This window comes from Octodon degus, unplaced genomic scaffold (assembly GCF_000260255.1).
Source record: "Octodon degus isolate 3935 unplaced genomic scaffold, OctDeg1.0 scaffold00277, whole genome shotgun sequence".
Lineage (NCBI taxonomy): Eukaryota > Metazoa > Chordata > Mammalia > Rodentia > Octodontidae > Octodon > Octodon degus.
The window spans coordinates 680573-705599 of record NW_004524853.1 but is presented as its reverse complement, the minus strand read 5'-3'; the positions used below and the strand labels follow the sequence as shown (position 1 = coordinate 705599).

The window sequence follows — 25027 nt, the reverse complement described above, 5'->3', positions numbered from 1 at the left end:
GCGACCGGCCAGCAGGCCCGCCAGAGGTGCACGTCGGGCCCCAGCACTCTGTTTTGTGCGCAAGTCACACGGCCTGCATTTCCTGGGGTACCACGGGGAACTGATGGGCGCACACCGCCGGAAAACACCGCAGCATAAGCTCGCACTCCGGGTACCCCTTAACAATCCCTAGAATAGCTGAGGTGATGGGGGTGGAGGGGTAGAAAAGCCTCAGCTCACGTAACCTCCGTAAGCGCTGCCGCGGCGACGAGCTGACGTCAGGCGTCAGGTGACGTACGTGCGTCAGCCAGCGCGCCCAGCTTCCGGTGTCCTCCCGCGAGCGTATGTGAGACCCGAGAGGCCGGCTGAGGTTCCGTCTAGCGCCGTCCTTGCGCGGCCTAGTGGGGGCGCCTCGGGAGTCACGCAGCCTTGGCCTATGGCTCCGTCGCCTCTGCGGACCTTCTCCTGACGTCTCGGCGCCGGCGCCATGTGGACCCTCGCGGGCCAGGGCTGTCGGCGCGGACGCGTGCTCCTGCCGTGGGGATCGGGGGCGGCGCGAGGCGAGCGGCTCAGGCCCCGGCGCGCGTCCTTCCTCGGCACCGCCGCGGGGTCCGGGGCTGGCGGCGGGCCGTGCGGCTCCGCGGGGCTCCAGGTGATCGCCTCAGAGGGCTTCGCGGCGTGCTCCTCGCGCTCCGCGGTGGGCGTCCCGGGCGGGGTGCGCAGCAGCCTGCGGTGCTCTAGGGCGGCGGAGCCCGGGGCGCGGGCTGCACCCCGCCGGGTTAGTCCTGCCGCGGCGACCTCGGGCGAGCCGTTTACTTTCTTGGGTTTAACTCTTCTAAGAACTTCTCTAGGCTGCAGGTGTCGCCTCCCTTTTCCTGCAGTTCATTAGAGATGTGGCCATGCAGGTTGCTTGACCCCTTTCAGATTTTACTTCTTCGTTTCTTGAGTGTAATACGTATTAAACGTTCATTGACAGTTTTCGAGCTTTGGCATACAACTTTTTTCAGTAGGATAGAATGCAAGAAGTCGTAGTTATGTCTTCCATTTGCTCACTTGCCCTTCCTTCCTCCCTCCCTCTTCTTTTTCACTTCGGGTTTGGATATAGAGACTCACTCCCGTGAGTCCCCAGTTCTTTTTACTTTATTTTGACCTGTGGATTTAGAAGTCTCTAAGTTACCTAGGCTGGGCTAGAACTTGTAGTGTCCTGCCTTAGCCTCCCAGAGCCTGGGATTATAGGCATATCTCTGCCAGAAAAGAAGCCTGTACAATTTTGATTCTCCTGATTGGAGTAGGTGGATTCACTACAAGAGAAGTTGTACTATCTGATAACAGAAGCGATAAATTTAGGGGAAGAAGTGAAGTGATGTAATGCAAGTTGTTAGGGTACAAACAAAGGTTTCTGTTATTAAGCACTTTGTTTTTTTCAAAGATACCAGAGGTTTTAAAAAGATTTATTTATATTTGTCAATTCAAAATTGTGAAGAAAAAAGAAGGTGGTATTCTACAGACTTTTGACTTGAATGGACAAAAAAAAATCACTTTTATTTTTCAGAGTTAAGATGTAATTTTGCTTTTTCTTGTACCAGTATACGAACAAAAGGCGAATTTTATATTCATCATAATTTCATATTATTTATTATGTATGAATCAATGATTAGAATGAAATATAACTTTCTCATTTACATCATATGCTGTAAAAACCAGGGATTTCATTTTAAAATACTTAAAATTTTGAAGTAATAAAAGCCTTTTTTAAGTAATCTTTTTTTCTCGAGAGAGGTTACAAACTAACGAAAGTGTGTGCAGAATTTTAAACATTGTTTGATAGAAGCAGAGAATTTACTTTTTTTTTTTTTTTGCGGAACTGGGGATTGAACTCAGGCCCATACACTTGCCAAGCAATCGCTTATTCTACTGAACCGTCTCTCCGGCCTCAGAGAATATACTTTTATTCTTTGGGCTTTTCTGTCACTCCTTTACCTTTAGAGGGTTTGACATTTGAGGCAGTCTTAGATATTCAGGAGGTCTAGGTTGTTTTCCTTTCTCCATTCATGAAAATAAATTGAATTGCTGATTGACCCTGTAAGTAGGACATACTAAGTAAGGGCATTATTTAGTCCTATAGTCATCTTTGACTATGGAAATGATGTCTTTGATGAGTCCTCTTAAAAAGTGTTCTTTGTGAGTTTAGGCATTCTCTCAACTGTCAGACACAGTAAAAACTAAACGCTAGAAGTGAAATCAAAGAAAAAAGAATATTCTTTGAATTAGTGTACTTGTTTCATTGTGGCATTTTCTTTTTTAGGAAAAACCAGACATGTCTAAATTTCCTGTTGAAGATATTAGAAATTTCAGTATCATTGCACATGTGGATCATGGCAAAAGTACTTTAGCTGACAGGCTGTTAGAACTAACAGGTATTGTATTTTCATTTTAAATGCTTGACTGCCATAACTGTGAAGTTAGCACACCCTCTTAAATTTTGTTTTTGATTTCACGTGTAATATTTTCTTTTGTGAAGCCTAGAAAAATACCAGTGTTTCTATTTATAGGAACAATTGATAAGACAAAGAATAATAAGCAAGTGCTTGATAAATTGCAAGTAGAACGAGAAAGAGGAATCACTGTGAAAGCACAGACAGCATCTCTTTTTTACAATTTTGAAGGAAAGCAGTACCTTTTAAATCTTATTGATACACCAGTAAGTTACATCTTCCTTTGCTTTTTGTTTTCTGATTTTTTGTTACTGTAACATGCTATAAAGTACAGTAAAAATGTCTATGAAAATTTTTTAAAATTTGTCTTAATGTCTCTCTGTCCCAAATTGCAAAACATTTAAAAGTACCAATATCTTTGTTTCATAGGGCCATGTTGATTTTAGTTATGAAGTGTCCAGGTCACTTTCTGCTTGCCAGGGTGTTTTACTGGTGGTGGATGCAAATGAGGTAGGATTTTTCAATTGATGTAATATTCCTCTTTGTTTATTTCAGTTTCCTATTTGGTATTCTTTAATAAAATTTTGTTTTTAAATAAAAATTATATTGTTATAACTTGTAGTGTAACTACATTAAAGCATCCTGTGTGTTGATTAGTTCATGTTTTACCTTTTTGAAGATGATCAGAGGAATTGTTGAAGATGCTTTATTTGTTGTAGAAGTGTAATGCTCTGTTATCAATACATGTTACCAAAACCTTCCCCAACACTTTAAGCTGTTCTTAGCTGAATTCTGTATTCATGTTTGCTGAGTTTATGGCATAATTTGAAAAGTACTGTATTTCATACAAAATATCAATACAATAAGTTCTTTTGTGGTATAAGCCTAAATCATATTAAAAATTTCATTGAAGAGCCACAGAGAGCTATGATATACAGTACTAAAATGTTTTGATACATGTGTCTTCATTCAGTCCTCGAAAGGATTCTATTACTTTGTTGACCATTTCTTGAACCTATCAAGTGTCTGTATTTGTATACACTGTACCACATTTTATAAGCTGTACCATGTGACTGTGACCTGCAGCAGACTTTGATGCCCTTGAGGCTCCATGTTCTGTCGGAGTTTTTTTTTTTGGTGGAACCAGGGATTGAACTCAGGCCCTTGCGCTTGCCAGAGATGGCTTATTCCACTGAGCCATCTCCTCAGGTCCTGTCTGTGTTTCTGATGCCTGACACAGTTCTTGGTACATTGAGGGAATTTCAGTAAATGTTTCCTGAACTGAAAGGAATTACCACAAGGAATGATTCAGGTGCACAAAGTGTATGTTCCATAGTTTGTATTTTCTTCTATGTGAGGCTCCCTGTGGCAAGCTTAGTACAATGTCCATTGGCTCACCCTGCATGGTTTGGCTACTGCATCACCATCAGCAGTCTCTATTTTTTATTTCCGAGACAAAGCTACAGAGAAAGGTGGGAAGGCTAGTGGTAACCAGCTTTTTATCACTATAATGAAGTTCTTGCGCTAATTATGAAAAATGAAAAGTTTATTTTTACATTCTTATCAAAGGTTCTACTGGCCTTCATTGTAACAGGCCTATGCAATAGAGTAGGACCATTCATCTCATCTGCCAGGAAGCCACAAGAGGAAGGGACCAGTATCCCACTGTCTCCTGGAAAGAGCCCAGTGACCTAAGGACCTTTCCTAGGTCTTAGGTCCTCATAATAAAATCCTGGGGAACATCCCTAACACATGGGGTTTGGAGGGGACGTTCAATACTTGAGTCATTTAAAACTTAATTCTGACAAAATTGTATGGAATGCTTTATGTGATAGACAGTGAATGACCATCTCATTCTTTTGTGTCTTCATATTTCCAGGGTATTCAGGCTCAAACCGTAGCAAATTTCTTTCTTGCTTTTGAAGCACAGCTATCAATAATTCCAGTCATAAACAAGGTAATCATAACACAATAAAATAACCAGTGATACCTATTTTCTAAATGTATATTTAGTGCTTAAGTGTCAGGTGCACTGTTTTTTATATGAAGAAACTTCAGCTATTTATGTAGTGTGCTGGTGTGATTTGTGTCCTTTAACTGCACGTAGCAGAAAATGCAAGTGATTCCTATACCTTGTCTGTAGTTGAGAAGGTAGGTAGAGCCTCCCAAGCATGTTTCATGATGGGAGGGAAGGCCATTTCTATAGGCCTAAAATGCAGGTACACCAAGCATGTCTGTTACACTAAACATACATGTCTGATGTATTAATATGCATAGAAAATATACAAGAGAAAAGTAACAGACAATTCTAAAAGAGAATCATAAAGTCTACAAAACATTTCAGTGATTATCTGAGTAATATTTATAAATATCAACTTGTCAAAATTAAGAGTGTTAATTTACAGTCATTACATTAAGTTATATTTCTTAATATTGAGGTTAGTTTAAAAGAAGCAAGACTTGGCCAGGCTTGGTGGCACATGCTTGCAGTCCATTGCTCAGGAGACTGAGGCAGGAGGGTCATAGCTAGTTCAAGGCCAATCTGGGCTACAGAGTGAATCCAAGGTCAGTCTGAACTACAGAGATCCTGTCTCAAAAATAAGCAAAAAAAAAAAAAAAAAAAAAAAGAGAGAAGCAAGACTACCTATAGGTAAGACATACTGTTACCAGATTTCATATAATGTTTAATTTTTAAAATTTGGTCTAAGCTTTAAAAAATTACGTAGTTTATATATTATCTAAGTTAAGTTGAAAAAAATCATAATGGGCCAGTCTAAAGCAGATGGGCTTTTAACTATCTAATAACTGTTAAAACACAATACCATAATGCATTTTATTTTTATTATACTAACAGTGGATTTCTTTTTTTAAGATAGATCTAAAGAATGCAGATCCTGGAAGAGTTGAAAAACAAATTGCAAAAGTATTTGATATTCCAAGTACTGAATGTATTAAGGTAAAATATCTCTCCTTTGAGCATGAGGATCTTTTTTTTTTTTCCGGTACCGGGCTCAAACTTGGGAACTTCCACTTAAGCTATGTGCTTATGCTGCTGAGCCATATCCTCAGCCCAGTAGCTTTCTTTTGAAAAATACTGACTAGTACAAAAATTCTCAGATAATTGGCCCAAGTGGTATTTGATCACATGGCATTGTGTACTGTTTCTGTAGCTTGACAACCTTCTTTTACTAGTATTTAATTCTTAGCAGAAACCCATTTTACATTATTATGACATAGAGAAATTATTTGCTGTTAGATTTAAGTGAACTGACTTCTTAGATTTTATCAGTTTCCTAAGATCATAGGTTTAGTAAGTCACTATGCCAGGACTAAAACATGGACCTTCTGAAATTCACTGTAGTGTCACATACATTACTCATTTACACCCAAGTTTCATTCCAACAACTTAGTTGGCCAGTAAATGAGGATTGTATATTGTACAATATTCAGAACAAAGAAAAGGTCAAAGCAAGGTCCAACTTTATGACTTGGCTTTAATTTCATAATTCTTATATGCAGTACTGTAATGTTGTTTGTTACTTTTCTCCTGTTGCTGGGACAAATACCAACAGGCAGAGTGGAACATGGCAGAGAGCAATAGTTCATGGCAGCAGAAATCAATGAAGAGCAGAGGAGCACCAAGCCTTTCCCTTTCACTGGAAAGGTCTGAGCTCCAAGAAAGTGATTTGCAAAGACTTTCAACCCCTTTAAGTGCTGATCCATACTCAGCGGGGTCCTCCCCTCTTTAGGGCTTGGAGTCCCTGAGCTGGTCCCACTAAGCTTCCTACCCCTCAGGTTGACACCATGTATCATCTAGTACAAATGTATAACAATGTAAACTATAGTATTGTACCATATAGCATAATCAGCAAGAAATACAGTACTATGTAATCAAGGTGTATTTTACATTAAAAGATTGTATGAACAAGATATGCAAAACCATACAAAACAAAAATGATGGGTCTTAATTCTGAGTGGTACATTGTAAGTCCAGTCATTAAACAGGTAGTTCATTAAAGGAGGAATAGATAATTTCTTACATGCCATTTTACCCTTGAAGAGCAAGTCAATTTCAAAGCATCTTTTTATTCACAGAACTGACACAAAGCTAGTTCAGTAAAGTTTTTTTAATAAAGCTCACTGTGGTTATGTAATTTTCAGTGTACATGTAGATTTTAAAGATAAACAATGGAGAAAAGGATGTACGTTTTGTGGTAATTTAGGAAACAATAGATCATATCAATATTTTTGTCATTATAAATTGAATTTTCATTTTACCTTAGTTTTTTGTTTTTTTTAAATACTTGTTTATTTGATATAGGTTCTCACTACGCAGCTTGAACTCCTAGTGATCCTTATGTCTCAGCCTCCCCAGCACTGGGATTATAGGCGGGTACTACCATGCCTGGTTTTAGTGGCCAGCTCGTGTGGGGCTGGCATGAATATGGTACTGTGGATTGAACCTTGGTCCTTGCACTTGCCAGGCAGGCACTTAGACCCTCAAGCTTAAGCTATCTCCCCAGCCCTCATTTACCTTTAAAATGATGGTTTGCTTTTTAAATAGCCACAAACTGCTATCCTTTATGGAGACTGGTACTATTTTTATTGGAATCTTGTTGATTTTTGAAAGAGATTTCAGGTGACGTACTTTTTTAAAATTTTGAGCACAATAGATAATTACATATAACCAGGTAATAACTGAATAAAGTCATTTTTTTGGATAAAATTCATGTTATTTCATGATGTTTAATCCAAAGATAAGGAAATTCCTTTTTTTTTTTTTTTTTGAGGTATGGTTTTTATATCCAAATTTTCTTCTATTTAATTACAATTAACTCTTCCGATTTTTACCTCCACAAAATTTATTCAGATACTTGCTGTATTTGAGTGAGGTGTAGCATTGAACATTTCATGCAAAACCTCTGCATCTCTGTATTTGGAAAAACAATAAATAAAGCATAGAAATTACTGAATAAGTCAGGATATTCCTGCAACAAATTGTATAGTTCTACTTGAAATACCATAACAATGGAAAGCCCTTTTTTTTCTCAAGAGCTGCTGTGACATGGAATAACTCAAGGAAAGCATGTCTGGTAAAACTGAGACCTAAGGAATGAGGAGATTTTAGAAAGGTGTTACAAGAATAGGAAATAGAAAATACAAAGATCGTAGAATGAGATAAGCTGGCATTCTGAAGGAATAGAAAGTAGGCAGTTGGCTTTATAGATGAACATTTAATGTATAAAGAGGTGAAAATTATTTTAACATAATGAAAGGACTTTAAAGCATAGGGAAATAGGGAAATAGATAATTTGATTGGTTGCTAGGCAAACCAATTAGCAGAAGTAGCCTGTAGTGCAAGTGGAAAATTGTCATGACTAAATATGTGCTAGAAGGGCTGGCCAGATAGCTCAGCAGATTAAAGCAACTGTTGAGGTGGACGCACGGACCCAGGTTCCATCCCCTGCATGCCTTGCTGGCCCTGCCCCCAGGGCATGAGTGGCATGGGCCTGTAATCCCAGTGCTTGGGAGGCTGAAAACAGGAGGATCACTACAAGTCTAATTTGTGTAGTAAGACTCTATATAACCTGTACTAAATACATAAAAATTACTGCTGGAGCTATTGGAGAAGTGGAGAAATAGGATGCTTACTTTTAGATACAATAAAATTGGATGATAATTTACATGTAAAGAGTTAAGTGTTGGGCCTGGGAAGATAGCTCAGTAGAGTAAGCGCTTGCCTTGCAAGCTCTGGGTCCTGAGTTCAGTCCCTAGTACTACAAAAAAAATAAATAAATAAATTATGTGTTAATGTGTAGATAAGTGGAGGAGAAAAGATCTAGAGAGAAAATAAAGAGCTCTCTTTACACATAGTAAGTTTGAAATGAGTATTAGATATCCATGTAGAGATTGTAGACAGTTCTGGCTTCTATGGAAAGCTATTGGTCAGAGGTAAATAAGTTGTAGTTATACCAGCTTAATGTGGTATTTAAAGCTAAAGATGTGAATGTGATTTCCTAGGGAAAAAAATGTACATAAGAGAAGATGTGCTAGAAGTTGTACTATGTAGTGCATATGGAATATTGTCATGCCTAAATTTATGTGCTGGAAGGGCCGGCCAGTTAGCTCAGATTAAAGCAATTGTTTAGGCAGACGCAGGGACGCTGACTGGGGTTACATCCCTTGCATGCCCTGCTAGCATGTCACGTTAGGATATTATGAGTAAATGGAAATTTTAGAGAGGAAAGAATATGGAAAGTACCAGATTTTCAGGGAAATAGAATTCTTAACATTGTAACAAGAAAAGGTAGAAAGGTTGTAGGTGTGCATACAGGTTTGTATGTATGGATGAGAGTTTCGATATTTTTTGTTTCCTTCATGAGATGAAAATCATAGTTATCAATGAAAGTAAATTGGCCAAGCTACAAAAATGTGGTGTGAAATAATGTTCTAGTAATGGAAATTCTTTAAGAGACAGATCAGGGGACATCCAGGAAGTGTGAATGAATTATCTGGAATCTGTAATCATGAATTCGAAGAAAAGAACCAGACCATTTACTTGATTTTCCTGTAATAAAATTAGATTACTACATGTATAGAGAAGGCACAATATTGAATGCATTCAAAGTTGAGGCTTTCCAGGCTGCTTGGGATAGGGAGATAGTAGAAATAGGTTATAAACTGTGATTGTAAATGGACCTTAGAGAGTCCCACGTTGGAGAGAGAGGGAGATCCAGTGGTCCCTCACTTACTGCAGAGGTTACATTCCAGACACCTCCATGATAGGTGAAAATCAGTGAAGTAGTGATGTTATATTTATTTTAAAATATGTTTACACACACATTAAAAACAATTCTAATGTTCTTAACCATTTTCTAAACTCGTAAACCTACATAATTTTAACAACATACGGATCCTGTATGGTACTGCAAAATCCCACGATACAGCGAAAAATCTGCGATAAATAATTTAGATTAGGGGCCAGGGAGATGGCTCAGTAGAATAAGCACTTGCCTGGCAAGCGGAAGGGCCTGAGTTCAATCCCTCGTTCTGCCAAAAAAAAAAAAAAAAAAAAAAAAAAGAATAATTTAGATTAATATTTTTTGAAAACTAGCGAAATAGTGAGTCTACGAAAGTTGAACCATAAAATAGCAAGGGACTACTATTTTGGATAGGAGAAAAGCACTCAGCAGATAAGAAGTTAAGGCTTGTTGCAAGGAAGATACTAGAATCTAGTGTACTGGTTCTCACTGCGTTGTGATTCTACCCTGCAGATATGTTAGGTTGTTAACCTTTGGGTTTTGTGGGGTTATTGGTATCTGTATGTAGATGAAATATACTAGTTGATGCTAGACTTTATACAAGTGCTCAGGGCAGCCTCCCCCAAATGAAGGATTTTCTGGTGCCCTAATTGCCAATAGTACTAATGCTGAAAAACCTAAAATCTTGCTATGGAGTAAGTTTGCAGAGTAAGTAATAGCTATAGCTTTTAGGGAATAGGTTTTGAAATCAAGACTTCAGATAAAGTCCATTTAATAATGATGACAAAGGTCAGTCACAAACATGTGGCTAAGTCTTGGCTTGCTTCTATATTTTTTATTTTTTGGCGGAACTAGGGATTGAACTCAGGCCCTTACGCTTGCCAGGGAAGTGCTCATTCTACTGAGCTATCTCCCTGGCCCTTGGCTTGCTTTTAAAGAACAATAAAATATACTTTATTATTGCCTGCTGGCTACATATGTTGTTAACCAAATACAAATAACATCAATCAAATATAAATAATCATTTCATTTTTCAGGTGAGGAAATGGACAGTCAAAAACTACAAGTTTGACTGAAGTCATATATTCAGTGAAGTCACATGATTATTACTCTGATTTTTTTAAATTTTTACTCGATTCCTTCAACACCATAAGGATAGTATTTTTGTAGTCAATCCTAGAGCTATAGAACAACCTAAGTATATTGCAGAGAGGTATTTGAGTCAGTATATGGTTAGTTTGTGTTTTTCCATTTCCTGTATTCCAGTTCTTCCTTCTGATCATCATAACTTGGGTCTTTGGTGTAGAAAAGTGCAGCCTTTAATGCTTTTTTTTGGTGTACATGGTTTTAGATTTCTGCTAAACTTGGAACAAATGTTGAAAGTGTTCTTCAGGCAGTTATTGAAAGAATACCCCCGTAAGTATTTTTTCTATTTTTATACTATTCATTTATACTACTCAGGGGCCACAAATCTAATTTAGTAGATATGACAAGTTCACTTGCAGTGAATGAGACTTTTTGCTTTTAGAAATACACAAAAGGCAAATACAAAACAGTAAGGTGAATGACAAGGAGTGTGGGGTGGGGGGTGCAAAAAAATAAAAAGATAATAAAAATAAAGTGAATGACAAGAGTGATCTCAGCTTGATAATCGTAAAGGACTTCAGCATGGTGGTGATTACTGGCCTTTGTTTTAGTCAGAAAAACATTTATAAGTTAAAGATGGTCATTGGTTTAAGACTGTGGGTTGAAATAAATTTAATATACTCTAATTTACACACAGATTCTTTTGCTTTGGCTTTTAGATATCAGCTTTTCTCAAGAACTCGAGTAGATTAAGCATAACACCTAACTTGAAACTACATTTTATTAAGATTTTAATTTTTTAAACTTACATTTAATAGTCCTAAGATGCATCGCAAAAATCCCCTGAGAGCTTTGGTATTTGACTCCACCTTTGACCAGTATAGAGGTGTGATAGCCAATGTAGCATTGTTTGATGGAGTGGTTTCCAAAGGAGATAAAATTGTATCAGCACATACTCAAAAGAGATATGAAGTTAATGAAGTAGGAGTTTTGAATCCTAATGAGCAGCCAACTCTTAAATTGTAAGTAATCTGTATTAGTAAGTAAAATGCTTGTTTGTATTTCTGTTTCTTCCTCTTTTCAACTTCCTATGCTTAGTGATTCCAAATGGGTAACTTAAACTGATTTAATGCAATTATGCAGCATGATCTTTGCCAGAAGTATCTCAGATGTAACAAAAGCTAGAAGTTTTATGGAAGGGCTGGCCAAATAGCTCAGCAGATTAAATAAAGCACCTACAACCCCCCCCAGGTGTGTTGAGAGGGCGTGGTAGCGTGCGCCTATTATCCCAATTCTTGGGAGGCTGTAAAGAGGCGGATCACTACGAGTCTAATCTAGTAGTGAGACCCTGAACATCCTGTAGAGCCTTCCCTAAAATATAGGAAAAAAAAAGAAAAATAATTTTTTTCTTATAAGACAGAAAGATGAGATAGCTCAGCAGAGGGGAAATTGCTCAGTAGACGGGTGATAGCTTAGTAGAATAAGCGCCTGCTTGGCAAGCGCAGGGTCCTAAGTTCAATCCCCAGTATCACAAAAAACAAACAAACAAACAAAAAAAAAAGTTGATAACATGTCAGGTTTATTGAGAATTCACATTTTTTTCTACTTGGTTTAAAATTACGGGTTTTTGGTGACTAGGGAGATAGCTCAATGATCTAAGAGCTTGCCTATAAGCACAAGGACCCAGTTTTGATCCTTGGAACTGCCTGCCTTGCTGGTCACCAAAACGGGGTGTGGTTGCGCAGACCTGTAATCCCAGCACTGGGGCGGTTGAGACAGGAGGAGCACTAGGAGTCTGAGCTATGTAGTGAGACCCTGTACCAAATAAATAAACAAACAAACAGACAAATAAATTAAAAAACAAGTAGGCTAAGTTTTAATGTAAATGTGAATGGATATCATAAATGTTCTTGGGGTCAGGATAAAATAATTTATATTGTCAAAGGATCACACATGTTTCTGTATACAAAGTAGTTTGCTGGTAAGAAAGTTAGGAAGTAGGAGATCCTTATTGGAAAATATCAAACTGCCAACATGTTATTGAAATATACAAAGAGAATAAAGGAAATGCAGAATACAGCTATTTAAAGAATAGTAGGGGCAGGACAGATACCTTGGTGGTGTACGCACCTGCCTGGCAAGCACAAAGACTGGGGCAGTACTGCGTGCTTTGCTACCATGCCGGCCACTGAAACTAGGCATGGTGGCACATGCCTGTAATCCCAGCACTGGGCAGGCTGAGACAGGAGGATCACTGTGAGTCTGAGCTGTGTAGCAAGACCTTGTGCCAAATAAATAAACATTTAAAAAACTAAAATATAAAATTGTGGTTTTTTGCAGTACAAGGGATCGAACTCAGGGATTTGCACTTACCAGGCAGATGTTTATGCCACTGAGCTATATCAGATACATCCCTAGCCCTAAAATTTTGTTTTAGAAGTCTTTTAATTGGCAAAATATAGGCAGTTGTGAGGAAGGCTTTAGGCTTGTGCAAATTTTTTTTGGGCAATAGATAAGATCTGATGTGTTCTTTGGCTGATAAACCCTACACATTGAGAATTAATATTTCACTTATTTTACTGTAATGAAGTTTTGTTTGCAAATTACATGCTAGTTTTCTGTGAAGGCAGAACTAATTTAACTATGTACTTGATACATTAAAACAGTAAATATGTGCATATAATAATTTTATTTAGATATGCAGGACAGGTGGGCTATTTGATTGCTGGGATGAGAGATGTCACTGAAGCACAAATAGGAGATACATTGTATTTACATAATCATCCTGTGGAGCCCTTGCCTGGGTTTAAATCAGCGAAACCAATGGTATTTGCAGGTGAGGAGCTCACAAATTTAAAGGTTGAAGGCCAAGGTATTAGAAGTCTGTGTCTGCAGTGGAAGATAATTACTAGCAGATAAAGACATTCTAATTATTTCAAATAACTGATAGTGCCAGGATATCATTGTTTGTTGCATGTGTTATATATTTCTACCTCAATTAATAAATTTATATATATGATGAAATTTCATATGAGATCATTTAGTACTCCTGAAATGAGCTGACATATAGGAGAACATGATTAATATAAATTATCTTGTTACTCTAAACTTAGTTCCTTGTTATATTTTTCTAATATGTTTTCATTGGGCCAGGGAGATAGCTCAGTGATTTAAGTACCTGCCTGGTAAGGGCAAGGTCCTGAGTTCAATACCCAGCATGCAAAAACAAAAAAAGGTTTTATTATGAATTACTGGTACACTTCTACTGAATGTCCTCCTCTTAGCGGGACTTTGTTATACTAGTATAGATATGACAAGAGAGTATCATAGCCTTGAGTACGTTAACTTGGGAACTTTTACTACTGCTAGAGACATTTGGATTGATCATGCAGTTACTGTATATGATGGTGTCTAGTCTTGGCTTTTTATAATTTCTCTTACTGGGAATTACGTGTTAAATTTAACCTCATTTAGACAGTCACTCAGGATTTTGGAGGACTTTAAAGATGTGGACTTCTTAGATGTAAAAAAAAAGCAGATGTGATGAATTAGTACCTTCTTAGTTTTTGTTAATAAATTGTGAAAAGTAAGTTTTATCTTTGGTCTGAATAAACAAAAAGAATTAGAGTTATCTGAAATGTTCATTTCTGTTCTTCCTCTTACCTGTTAACAGGGTTTATTTATAGTTTTGGAATATCTTAACCTTTTTTGAGGAAGACAATTTGTTTTCAAATGAGGCCTAATTTCCATGATGTATTCTTATTTTTCTTCCATTTAAATTTCTGTAAAAGCATAAAAACACTGTTGTCTGAATCCAGTTATATGTTCATTAAAACTAATGACTTAGAAGACACTTCACAATCAATTTAATACGTATTGATTTTTAACAAGCTAATGTTCTGTTCAATCCAGTGTAGAAAAGTATTATAAAAGCTAAATGGTCAATGTTTAACTTGGCAGCACGATGTATTAGATTTGTTTTGTAGGCAGCTTATCACACGTGACAATGAGAAATCCATGTGTTCCTAGGAATGTACCCTATAGATCAATCTGAATATAATAATCTGAAGAGTGCCATAGAGAAACTGACTTTAAATGACTCCAGTGTGACCGTACATCGGGATAGTAGTCTTGCCTTGGGTGCTGGCTGGAGGTAAGATTCATTCATGTTATGGACTTGCTGTTTTAGAGGAGGGAAAAGGAGTGCATTGCTTTGAACATCTCTGAAGATAAGTTCATGTTAATAAAACGAATTCAGACATTTTATGTATACCTTTTCCACACTGGCTTCCCATTTTGTGGATTAAGTTTTCTAGTGTTATAAAATAATGAAAGATTTGATTTTATCAAATGATAGTAGCATTTAATAATGACGTGAATTGCCTGAATGACTTTTGATTCCACTCCTCCTCTATGATGTAAGAGTAAGTTTGTTAATGGAAAGAGGACAGTAGAGCCCATGAGGAATGAACATTTTGGAGATTGCCTTTTTTTTTTCTTTTACCAGGTTGGGATTTCTTGGACTTCTGCATATGGAAGTTTTCAATCAGCGGCTTGAACAAGAATATAATACTTCTGTTATTTTGACAACACCTACTGTTCCATACAAAGCTGTTCTTTCTTCAGCAAAACTAATAAAGGTATTGTAAACTTTGTACAAATGTAGAAAAACTGTGCAGAATGTTGAGAGAAATTTTATTATACTACTATCTGAGTGGCTAATAAAATAATAATAAATTGAAGATTTATTTAATGAAGAACCATATTTAATGTATAATTTTTAGCTTGCTCTCCACATTATCAAAACTAATCAATAACTGATACTAAAATATAAAATTAATAATGAAAATACTATTCTAAATTTAGTACAAATGTAAAAACTATATGTTGGTCCCAACTCATGTATCTTAAAAAGTGAAGCATTCATTTTTGTGGCTGAAAAATTTTTGATTTTAAGTTAAAGATACACTATTATTTTCCTTCTAAGAAGCAATTTAGTAATATAAAATAGATACTGACTTTGACATCTGTTAGTCTTCTGCAAAAAAAAAAAAAATAGCTTAGTTATAAACTAATTGTAATGTTACAGTCAAATTTAAATGTATTGTCATATGCTTTCTAAATGGTTCGGGCATGTGTTCAGCAAATAGTTACAAAATATGTATTAATTGTTGGTAATATTAAACGATTATAATTGCAAGGTCTTTAAAGAAAAAGCATGTTAAGATAACAATTCAATAATTATTTTTTATTAACTGCAATCAATTGGTTAACAAAAATTTCTAGTTACTCTAAGTTAAAAACATTAAAGAAAAATAATAACTTTTGTAACGGTTGTTTAATTCTCATTTTTAGGAATACAGAGAAAAAGAAATCACAATAATTAACCCTGCACAATTCCCTGATAAATCGAAAGTAGCAGAATATCTGGAGCCAGTTGTTCTGGGCACTATTATTACACCAAGTGAATACACTGGAAAAATAATGGCACTTTGCCAGGTAAAAATTCATACAGTTTATTTTATTATTTTTTCATACAGTTTATCATGAAAGTAGGTTTAGACCTTTGGAGCAGTAGTTCCTAGCTTAGGTTTTGAAAAATTTTCCCCTGATACACAAACTAAATTTATAAACAGATTTTTATATGTGTCTGTCTGCATGTATACATGTAGCTAAAGATATGCATTATTTTTGTTAGTACTTTGAAGTTAAAGAAGAAAAATACAATGAATTTTATCCTGTGTGTTAACCTACCGAATCAGCATATTAGCCCAAAAGAAATTAATTTAGTATCTACTTATAGGTGGTCAAAAGTGTGATTTCTTGCAGTCTTTTTGACTACTCCGAATTTAATATTGTTTGCAAGAAAACGATAAAATTTTAGGACTCTGTAGATTGGATGGTATCCCCCATTTTGCATTGTAGTTTTTGCCTATGATAGTAATCCACAAAGGGACTATAATCATATTCCTCCAGAATTACTATTTGAAATACAATAGCACACATTGTACAATGTGCTAGAAGGCATGAGTTTTCTGCCATCACAAATTGTAGTGTAATTTTAGTCACTTTCAGATTTATTTATAAAAAATTAGAACTGATTGCAATTTTTTGATTTACCACCATATGAAATAATTGCAATTTATAAAAACTTTAAGAAATTAGAAGCTTAGGTCACAAGCATAATATAACTGAAATAAACAAATAGTTTTGCCTATACTGAAAAATACTGCTTGAGACATTGAAGAAACATTTATTTTCTGCACTCTTTATTAAGATTTGTACCTTGGTGATTGACATCTCTATTGTAAGTCTAGATTAATATTTGAGTATGTTATCATTAACTGCATTTTTTCTTCCTTTTTTAGGCTCGAAGAGCAGTTCAGAAACATTTGATGTTTATTGATCAAAACAGAGTTATGCTTAAATATCTCTTCCCTTTGAGTGAAATTGTGGTAGATTTTTATGACTCTTTGAAATCCTTGTCTTCTGGATATGCTAGGTAAAAAAAATAATAGGAATATCAAATGGTTAGAAAACCTTTGAAATGCTGACAAGCATACTAATATTTCATCTGTTTAGTAATCTCAGGTCTCTTACAAGAGTTGAGAATCATATTCTGAAGTTAAAAATGTTGGAACAACCTTTTAAGCATTAGAGAATATTTGTAGTTTGCTTATAGGAGAAAAAGTTCTTTTGATGTGTCATCCATGTATTACTCTTAATGAAAAATATAACTGTTAAGTGTGCATTTACACTTACATATGCTTTAATAACTTAGTCTTCCCAGGAATAAGTGGCTCATGTCATAAAACCCATTGTGTATCCTACGGAAGTAATAGAGTACAGCCAGGTAACAGTGAAAGGAAAATCAGTATTCACAAATAATGAGCTAAGGACACAGCATTTTCACTGTCTTTTGTCTTTTGGCAAATAACTCAGTATGCCCTCACTACCCTAAAATGTTTACAGGCTGGCACGGTACACAGTAGAGTATAAAGGATCTATGAAACATACTGGGAAGGTGAAGGGAAAATAAAGACGCACAGTGCATGTATATTGAAAGAAAGATTCCAGTGTTTCTGTCTGCCTCACTCACTTGGATTTTGACTTTATGAAATGAACCTTTCAGTGAACAGAGTATACACAGAAATGCTTTTTACCAAGGAAATCTTTTATGTTTGTTTCTATTGAAAGCTTACTTTTCTACATTGTCCCCCAGGTTTTTTTTTTTTTTCTTCTATAGGTCTAAGTTAAGTGGCAATTGAATTAAAATGAAATGAGGTGGCATTTTGGGTTTGTTTTGTTTTTGGCGGAAGCAGGGATTGAACTCAGGTCCTTGTGCTTGCCAGGGAAGCACTTATTCTACTGAGCCATCTTCCCAGCCCCCCAAGGTGGCATTTTAAACAATTACTATAATTAAAAGGATGATCAATAAGCTTAGTGTTTATATAACACTTGGCAAAAGTGTAAGGTTACAAGTTATCTTTGGGTACTGCTTTCAGAGTTAAGTTGTTTTTAAATGTTTTAACTTGGCAAGTTAAAAAAATGTTCTATTTTCAACTACATAAGAAAATATTACAACTTCCTAAATCACATGTAATTGTTAGATTCAAGATGTATATTTATCAAGTGCATTCATTTCAGTGCTTAACAGAAATTTGTTAGATCATAGAGCTCCCATAGATTGAGATCAGAAAGAATCTACTGCTGTTCCCTTAGAGTACAGATGTGATGCCAAACCAAACATCTGTTTGCCTTTGGACCCCAACCTCTAAATTCAGCCTTTTGGAGTTTCAAATGTATTTTCACATTCTCACTTAGCTCTAGAGTACCTGTAGTTTTAGCTATAGGTTATGTTTCCGTTATCTATATAATGGTTTCTTTTGAAAACGTGACATAAGATTATTAAAATTTTGTAGCTATAAACATGAGTCAGAGGATACATCTATATTTTCTGTCTTTGGGTATTCTCCATATTCTTTAACAGTGCCTTTAGTATAGTCACATAAAGAATGCTTTATCAACACTTGAAGCAGTAATTTGATGTTAGAGTCAAAATTTTAGAAACCAAATATATTTGCAGTTCTTTGACAATCTGATTTTTAATTCTAGTTAAAGTTAAGGCAAAAGGAATACACATGTTGTCCTAGATAGGAAGACTTATAAACACAATGGAAATTTTCTTTTGTAGATACTCTTTTGTAAGTTAAACATTAAGTTTTGGCCGTGTTATTAATAGTAGTAGCTAAAACTAAGTGCTGACTGTTTCAATAAATATGCACTAGGTAGTATACTCAATTGCTGCAGAAAGTCTTGTGAAGGTACAAAAAAGTTCATTTATGCATGGTTGTTTTGTCAGTTCCATACTATTTATTTAAACATAGGGTTGTCATTGTTAGTAGAACACGAAAGAGAAACTGAATTTATGGATCTTGAGAATATTGGCCAGAGGGCAGTGTTGGAAAGGAGGAGCCATTTATTTCGTTGATCCATTTACCTAGTTGAGCTTAAGCCACATTCTTCCCCTTTGTATATGCGTCCTGAATGCCAGGGTAGAACAGATGTGCCTTTTCATGCATGTTTAGATCCACTTACATAAAAGTGTATATGCGATTTTAATGAAAAATTAGATTTGGGAGTTAATAAAAGGAAAAAGGACATTTTGTAAAAAAAAGAGAAATGTAATCTGCTGGGAAATATGTTTATCACTTGGAATCTTTACTTGTTAGCTTTGATTATGAAGATGCAGGCTACCAGACTGCAGATCTTATAAAAATGGACATTCTCCTGAATGGAAATACTGTGGAGGAACTGGCTACAGTTGTACATAAGTAAGTTGAGATGAAACATCTAACAGCTTTTGACATGTTTTTCTTAGTGCACATTTTTATTTGAGAAGCGATATTTTAAAACCATTTAAAGATAATTTAAACCAATTTCTCTATAATGTTTTCCACTATTGTTTTTTTGCACTTCTCTCAAGTGTACTATGTAAAGGTTGTAATTTCCAGAAAGAGCTGTGTTATAGAAAGAAATGTCTCAATTACATACCTTGTAAAAATAATAAAAAAAGATTTTAAACTTTATAAATGATGGTTTTTGGATCAATGACAAAAAAGCTGTAATGTTCATAAACAATACTAAAAAAAAAAAGAACTAGCAGATGGCTTAAGATAAATTATTGTACACCTGTAAAATTTTAATGACAGAAAAGTGTTATTAAGTAAGAAAAGATGTGTATACTGTGGTCTAAAAGGAATTTGGAAGAAAAGATAAAGGATATATGTTTAAAATAAACATAAAACATTAACAGTATTTTCTTTAGGACAGTGAAGGACATCAAGAGTATTTTTTACTAATAGATGTGTTCCCAAATCTTGTAGATTTCTTTGTTTTTCAGTATTGGTAACTGAACCAGGACCTTCCCACAGAGCTCTAACTTCAGCTCTTTCTCATTTTTAAAACTTGGAACAGAAGGCTGGGTGTGGTGGTGCATGCCTGTAATGTTAGCACTTAGGAGGTTTAGGCAGGATTTCCATGAGTTTAAAGCCAGCCTAGGCTACAAAACAAAACAGAAATTGAGACAGGGCCAAAGTTGCTAAGTTTCCCAGGCTTGGCTTGAACCTCTGATCTTTCTGCCTTAACCTCTGGATTATAGCTGTGCCCTACCACACCTGGCTCATATTTTTTAAAAGAGAAGTTATTCATGATTCAGTACTAGAATTGTTTTTTAAATAAGACATGAATTCTATATGGATCTCCTCTTTAAAAAATTATCTTGGGGTTGGGGATTTGGCTCAGTGGTAGAACGCTTGCCTAGCAAGCTGGAAGCCCTTGGTTCTATCCTAGGCAACAAAAACAAAAACTAAACCTCCTCTAAAAAAAAAAAAAATACCTTTAGGACCTTCTAGATAGCTCAGTGGTCTAAAGTGCATGCTTAGGCAAACTTAGACAAGCCTAATGGACCCTGGTTCAATCCCGCCATCACACGCTCTGCCAGCCCCACTGAGCCAAAAAAAAAAAAAAAAATCATGACATTGTTTATGCATATAAACTGTAAAGACACGTTAATTATAAAGGCATATAACTAGCTTTTTTTTTTCTGTAATAGAGAAAAAGCATACTCTATTGGGAAAACCATATGTGAACGTCTAAAAGATTCTCTTCCTAGACAGCTGTTTGAGATAGCAATTCAAGCTGCTATTGGAAGTAAAATAATTGCAAGAGAAACGTGAGTTGAACTTGACTTTTGTTCCACACTGGTTTTAGAAATGATATAATAGGGAAACCAAAGAGTTGAAACTTTTAACATTGGTCCAACTTTTATTCTTGAAGAAACAGTGAGATGAACTGCCTGACTCTCAGTTCCAGTGATTGAAGGGACAACTGCTACTCTGAATTATGTGCATCTACTGGGGGATGTTAATATAATGATACATGGGTTAAAACATTTCCTCTTACTTACACTGAATTACTATTGCTTTTCCTTGGTAAGAGTCTATCTTTTTTGGGTTTTATCCAGGTAGATTATAATCTATTAAGGTAGGTTATAAGGGAATCTATATCTAAAAACAAATAAGTTTTTCTACCTGAAGTATCTAGTATCAATTCCCTCAAACTAGGGAGCTGATGAATGAAAGATAAATACTAATTTCTCATTAAGCTTTACATTCTCCACTTAGCAACCTTTTGTGAGTTATACTAGATAGGAAGATTGGTTATCTTTTATAGCAAAGCAGTCTCTTTTATGATGTACAGTATATAAATGAGAACACTGAATAAGCTGCTCTACTTTAACAGAAAATAGGAGCCAGGGATTTGATCCCAAGGCCTGCCATGCAGGTCCCATCCCCAGGGCATGCTGAGCAGTAGATTGAGACTGGGCGTGGTGGTACATGCCTGTAATCCCAGCTCTTGGGAGGCTGTAAACAGGAGAATCACTAGGAGTTGGATCTAGTAGCGAGACTCTGAACACCCTGTAGACCCTTCCCTACAATACAGGAAAAAAAAAGAATATGAGAAATGTCCTAGAAAGTGTAATTCAATAGTTGCTATATGATCATCTAGCAAAATTGTGCTGAAGTAGAGAATTCCTTAAGGAAACTAAGCAATTTTTACATTCCAGAGAACACCTGAAGGGACCTAATTTTCAAATTAGAAATACTGTAGTACCTCACTATTTCATGGTTTGACTTTCGTGGACTCACTATGTCATGAGTTTTCAAAAAATATTTAAAGTATTTATCACAGATTTTTCACTATATTGCAGGATTTTGCTCTAGAATACAGTACTGTATATGTATTTATATGCATAGTAGTATTTGTGGTTTTAATGATTTTTGCCTAAAAATTTTTTAAATCTATAAAAATATATTAAAAATGTTAGTTGTAATATCAAAAGAATATTAAATTGAAATAAAAGATTGTTTACAGTATTTCTTTAGCAGATGAATATACTGTACAGTATGGTATGCATACATTAAAATTACATAAGTTTACGAGTTTAGAAAATGGTTAAGAACATTAGAAGTGTTTTTCAAAGTGTGGGAAAGGTTTCTAAGAGTGGGGGAAGGGTTTGTAAAGCCTTAAAATATATATAAATACTAATGTCAATATAATAAAGCTACTTCACTGATGTTCATTTATTGTGGGGGTATCTGGAATGTACCTTCCTAAGGAAGGTATACAGAAACCTTTAAGAAATTTTACAGTACTATAATTGATTGGATGGGTATATTAAAATTATATAAAAAGTAGTTTGCTTTTACATCAATTATATAAAAGCTTCAACCAAGTCATTGTTTTCTTTATGTTCCTGGCTATACCGTTCACATATGTTAGAGTCAATAATTAGATAACTATTTTTAGTTTTATGAAGTGTAATATTTCTAGGCTGAACCAGAAATACCCTAATGCAGTTCTTGTGTCCAGGTCACATCATACTGAGTTGGCCTAGTCATGCCTGATACCTGTAAACCTTGACAATTTTTCCTTTAATAAAGTACATATAGGTATATTTACTTGGTCTTTTATTTAAGAACATGAAAATAAATGCAAGAGCATTTGAACTGTTTTATTTGTAGCAGTTTTACATAGCTAATGGCACTGTCATTAAAATATTTTAGTAAAGAGGAATTGTTTTTGTCAGGCAGGCATTGTACCACTAAGTTAAACCCTCAACCCCTTGAATTGTTTTTAGAAATAATTATAAAAAGTATAATGAAATTAATATAATTAAATAAAATTTCCTCTTTTACAGTGTGAAGGCCTATAGGAAAAATGTTTTGGCAAAATGTGTATGTATCCAGCTGCACTTATTCTACTTTGTAGTATGTCTGTTTTATGGTTTTAAAATCAAAGGGGACATGATTATACTGACTTTTTTGTATGCCCTTTTTTCTTTTTAAGTAGTAAGTAAAATTCAGCTTGGCCATAGTAATTCATTCATTTTGGCTGTTATTAAGCATGTTCTTGTTTTTTTTAACAGTTAACTACATTATCTGGGCAACATTTTTTTTAACATTTATTTATTTAGTGTGTGTGTGTGTGTGTGTCTGTGTGTGTATGTGACCAGCTCAGCCCACCACGGGGCGGGGCTGGCTGGCATGTGGTGCTGGGGGATCGAACTGCGGTCCCTGTGCTTTGCCAACCTTGTTCCAAGTAGGTGCTTTAGACCACTGAGCCATCTCGCCAGCCCCACATTTTTTTTTATTTAATGTGTAATGAATAAGTTTAGAGATGACTATTGGTGCCAGACTCAGTAAGGATAAGCACCTGCCTGGCAAGCACAAGGTCCTGAGTTCTATCCCCGGTCCCCACCCCCCTCCCCAAAAAAGACTATTACAGTGGGAACATGTTATTGGTAGCTATCACTCCTATATTGCTTTGTCAGAGTTTGCTCTCAGTTATTTCGATTTATTAAATCAGTTAACTGATTTTTTTTTAAATGCTTAACATTAGCTTATCCCTCAATTACGACACTGTAAAGAGTATAGCTATACAATCCAAAATTTTAAGCTGAGTCAATAAATACAAATAAAGCCTTTGTCATTGTTTGAGCAGGTAGTTAAGGTTAGCAGAAATATCAGAGATAACTTTACAGATGTCTACTTTATGAACATATCAACATTGGTAAGGTTGTTAGATGTATATTGCTAATTCTGTGTAAGTGTATAATTATTTTTCCATGGAGTGATCTGGACTTAAATTTTTTCAAATTCTTTTTCAGTATGGTGGTGATATTACCCGAAAAATGAAACTTTTGAAGAGACAAGCAGAAGGAAAGAAAAAATTGAGAAAAATTGGCAACATTGAAGTTCCAAAAGATGCTTTTATAAAAGTTTTAAAAACAATCTAATAAATAATTCAGAATTTTCATAAATTAAAAAGTTTCATAACAATTTATAATATTTTGACAATGGAAATTTTAAAATTTGCTTTTTAGGGTTTTCAAGTTAAAAAAGAATCTATTGGTTTTTCCTTGAAAGAGAATTGTACATGGATAAGAGGATTTAGAAGACATATGTTTCCAAATTTCTCTTCTACTAATCATCTTGGCTAGATAAGCTTTGTAGAACAGTAAAATCAGGATTACACTACTTCTACAGGTTATGAAAATTAAATGATTGAATGTGTGATACGGTTAGGCACAGTGCACTTTAACTTTGTTTCTTCATGCAGGCTTAGTCCTTATGCTAAAAAGTCCTATATTGATGATTCCCTCTGGTTTAGGTGAAAAGATTTTCAAGACCACCAGAGTATCAAAGCTAGATCAATTTACTTGATATGTATGAATCATTTACTAAATTCAACATACTATTTAGACATTTGCTCTAGCTTTTGGTAAGATGCTTAGATATTTTTTCAAATGTCAGTTAAGTATAATGGTTTATATTATTACACTTCTAAGTTAAAGACTACGGAAGGTGATGTGCTCTGGCCATGAAAATGCCTTCATGCAAAATGATATGGTTTAGCAGTAGGAGTGAAACAAGGTAATTTAGCCACTGATTTTTGTCATCTACCTTGAACAAGGAAAGTTTCTTTTAGAAGACCATCAATGATGAATTTTATACTCAGTGTGTTACATTATGAGATAATTTTAATTAAAAATTAAAGAGAGCCTTTGCAGGGGTGGCACACACCTATAATCCCAGCACTCAGGAGACTGAGGCAGGAGTATCAGCTAGTTCAAGGCCATTCTGGACTAAAAGGTGAGTTCAAACCCAGCCTGATCTGCATAATGAAACTGTCTCAAAAAAGAAAGTGAGGATTTAGTATCTGTAAAGTGAAGTTTGTGGTTTCACTTATATATATACCCATGTACTTTTCCCTTCTTGCCCCAAAAGAACAGATGAAATATGAAGCTCCCTAACAGCATTTGCAAACATGGCAATGTATTTGAAACTAGGAGAATAGTTTCTAAAATGTGGTGTTCGTCCACTATTGCCAAGAAAGTCAGAAGTTAGCTGGCACATATGCGAACTGTGTTACAAAACATTTGTGGGTTTTTTTCCTTAATTTGGATAAATGTTCTCTTTTAACCTGTGACTAGGGAATTTTTTCATTAATCCTAGTACAAAATAGCATTTTTTTAGACTGATTATTTACTTCCTAGTTAATGGCACTTGAGATTGACCCAGGGGCTATAGAGCTGTATACCAAGCCCTTTGTTTGAGATATGGTCTTACAAAATTGCTAAGTCTAGTCTCAAACTTGAGATCCTCCTACCTCAGCCCTCTTGGGTAGCTGGGATCAGACTTG

At 35.5% G+C, this 25027-nt stretch overlaps 2 protein-coding genes across 5 annotated transcripts in view; one reads left to right on the top strand and one right to left on the bottom strand.

Moving 5' to 3' along the window:
- The first annotated feature begins 301 nt into the window (after positions 1 to 301).
- Positions 302 to 23707, top strand: Guf1 (GUF1 homolog, GTPase). Of its 4 annotated transcripts, XM_004646687.2 has the most exons (17): positions 302 to 631; positions 2285 to 2396; positions 2532 to 2680; positions 2844 to 2924; positions 4294 to 4371; positions 5287 to 5370; positions 10527 to 10591; positions 11080 to 11283; positions 12958 to 13097; positions 14291 to 14414; positions 14769 to 14901; positions 15617 to 15760; positions 16630 to 16763; positions 18994 to 19095; positions 20376 to 20495; positions 22524 to 22560; positions 23493 to 23707. In XM_004646687.2, the coding sequence occupies exons 1-17, from the start codon at positions 467 to 469 to the stop codon at positions 23619 to 23621; spliced, it is 2001 nt and encodes a 666-aa protein (XP_004646744.2). In that variant the 5' UTR covers positions 302 to 466; the 3' UTR covers positions 23622 to 23707. The 4 variants fall into 4 exon arrangements, with proteins under 4 accessions (XP_004646744.2, XP_004646745.2, XP_023562742.1 ...); XM_023706974.1 differs by lacking the exon at positions 302 to 631 and having other exon boundaries at positions 5291 to 5370; positions 23493 to 23632; XM_004646688.2 differs by lacking the exons at positions 12958 to 13097; positions 14291 to 14414 and having other exon boundaries at positions 23493 to 23632.
- The window catches only part of Gnpda2 (glucosamine-6-phosphate deaminase 2), a 33350-nt gene continuing 25006 nt past the window's right edge, over positions 16684 to 25027 (bottom strand). The window contains exon 7 of the mRNA XM_023706976.1: positions 16684 to 16759. Coding sequence (XP_023562744.1) covers positions 16725 to 16759 — 35 coding nt within the window. The 3' untranslated portion in view covers positions 16684 to 16724. The remainder of the gene's footprint in view (positions 16760 to 25027) is intronic.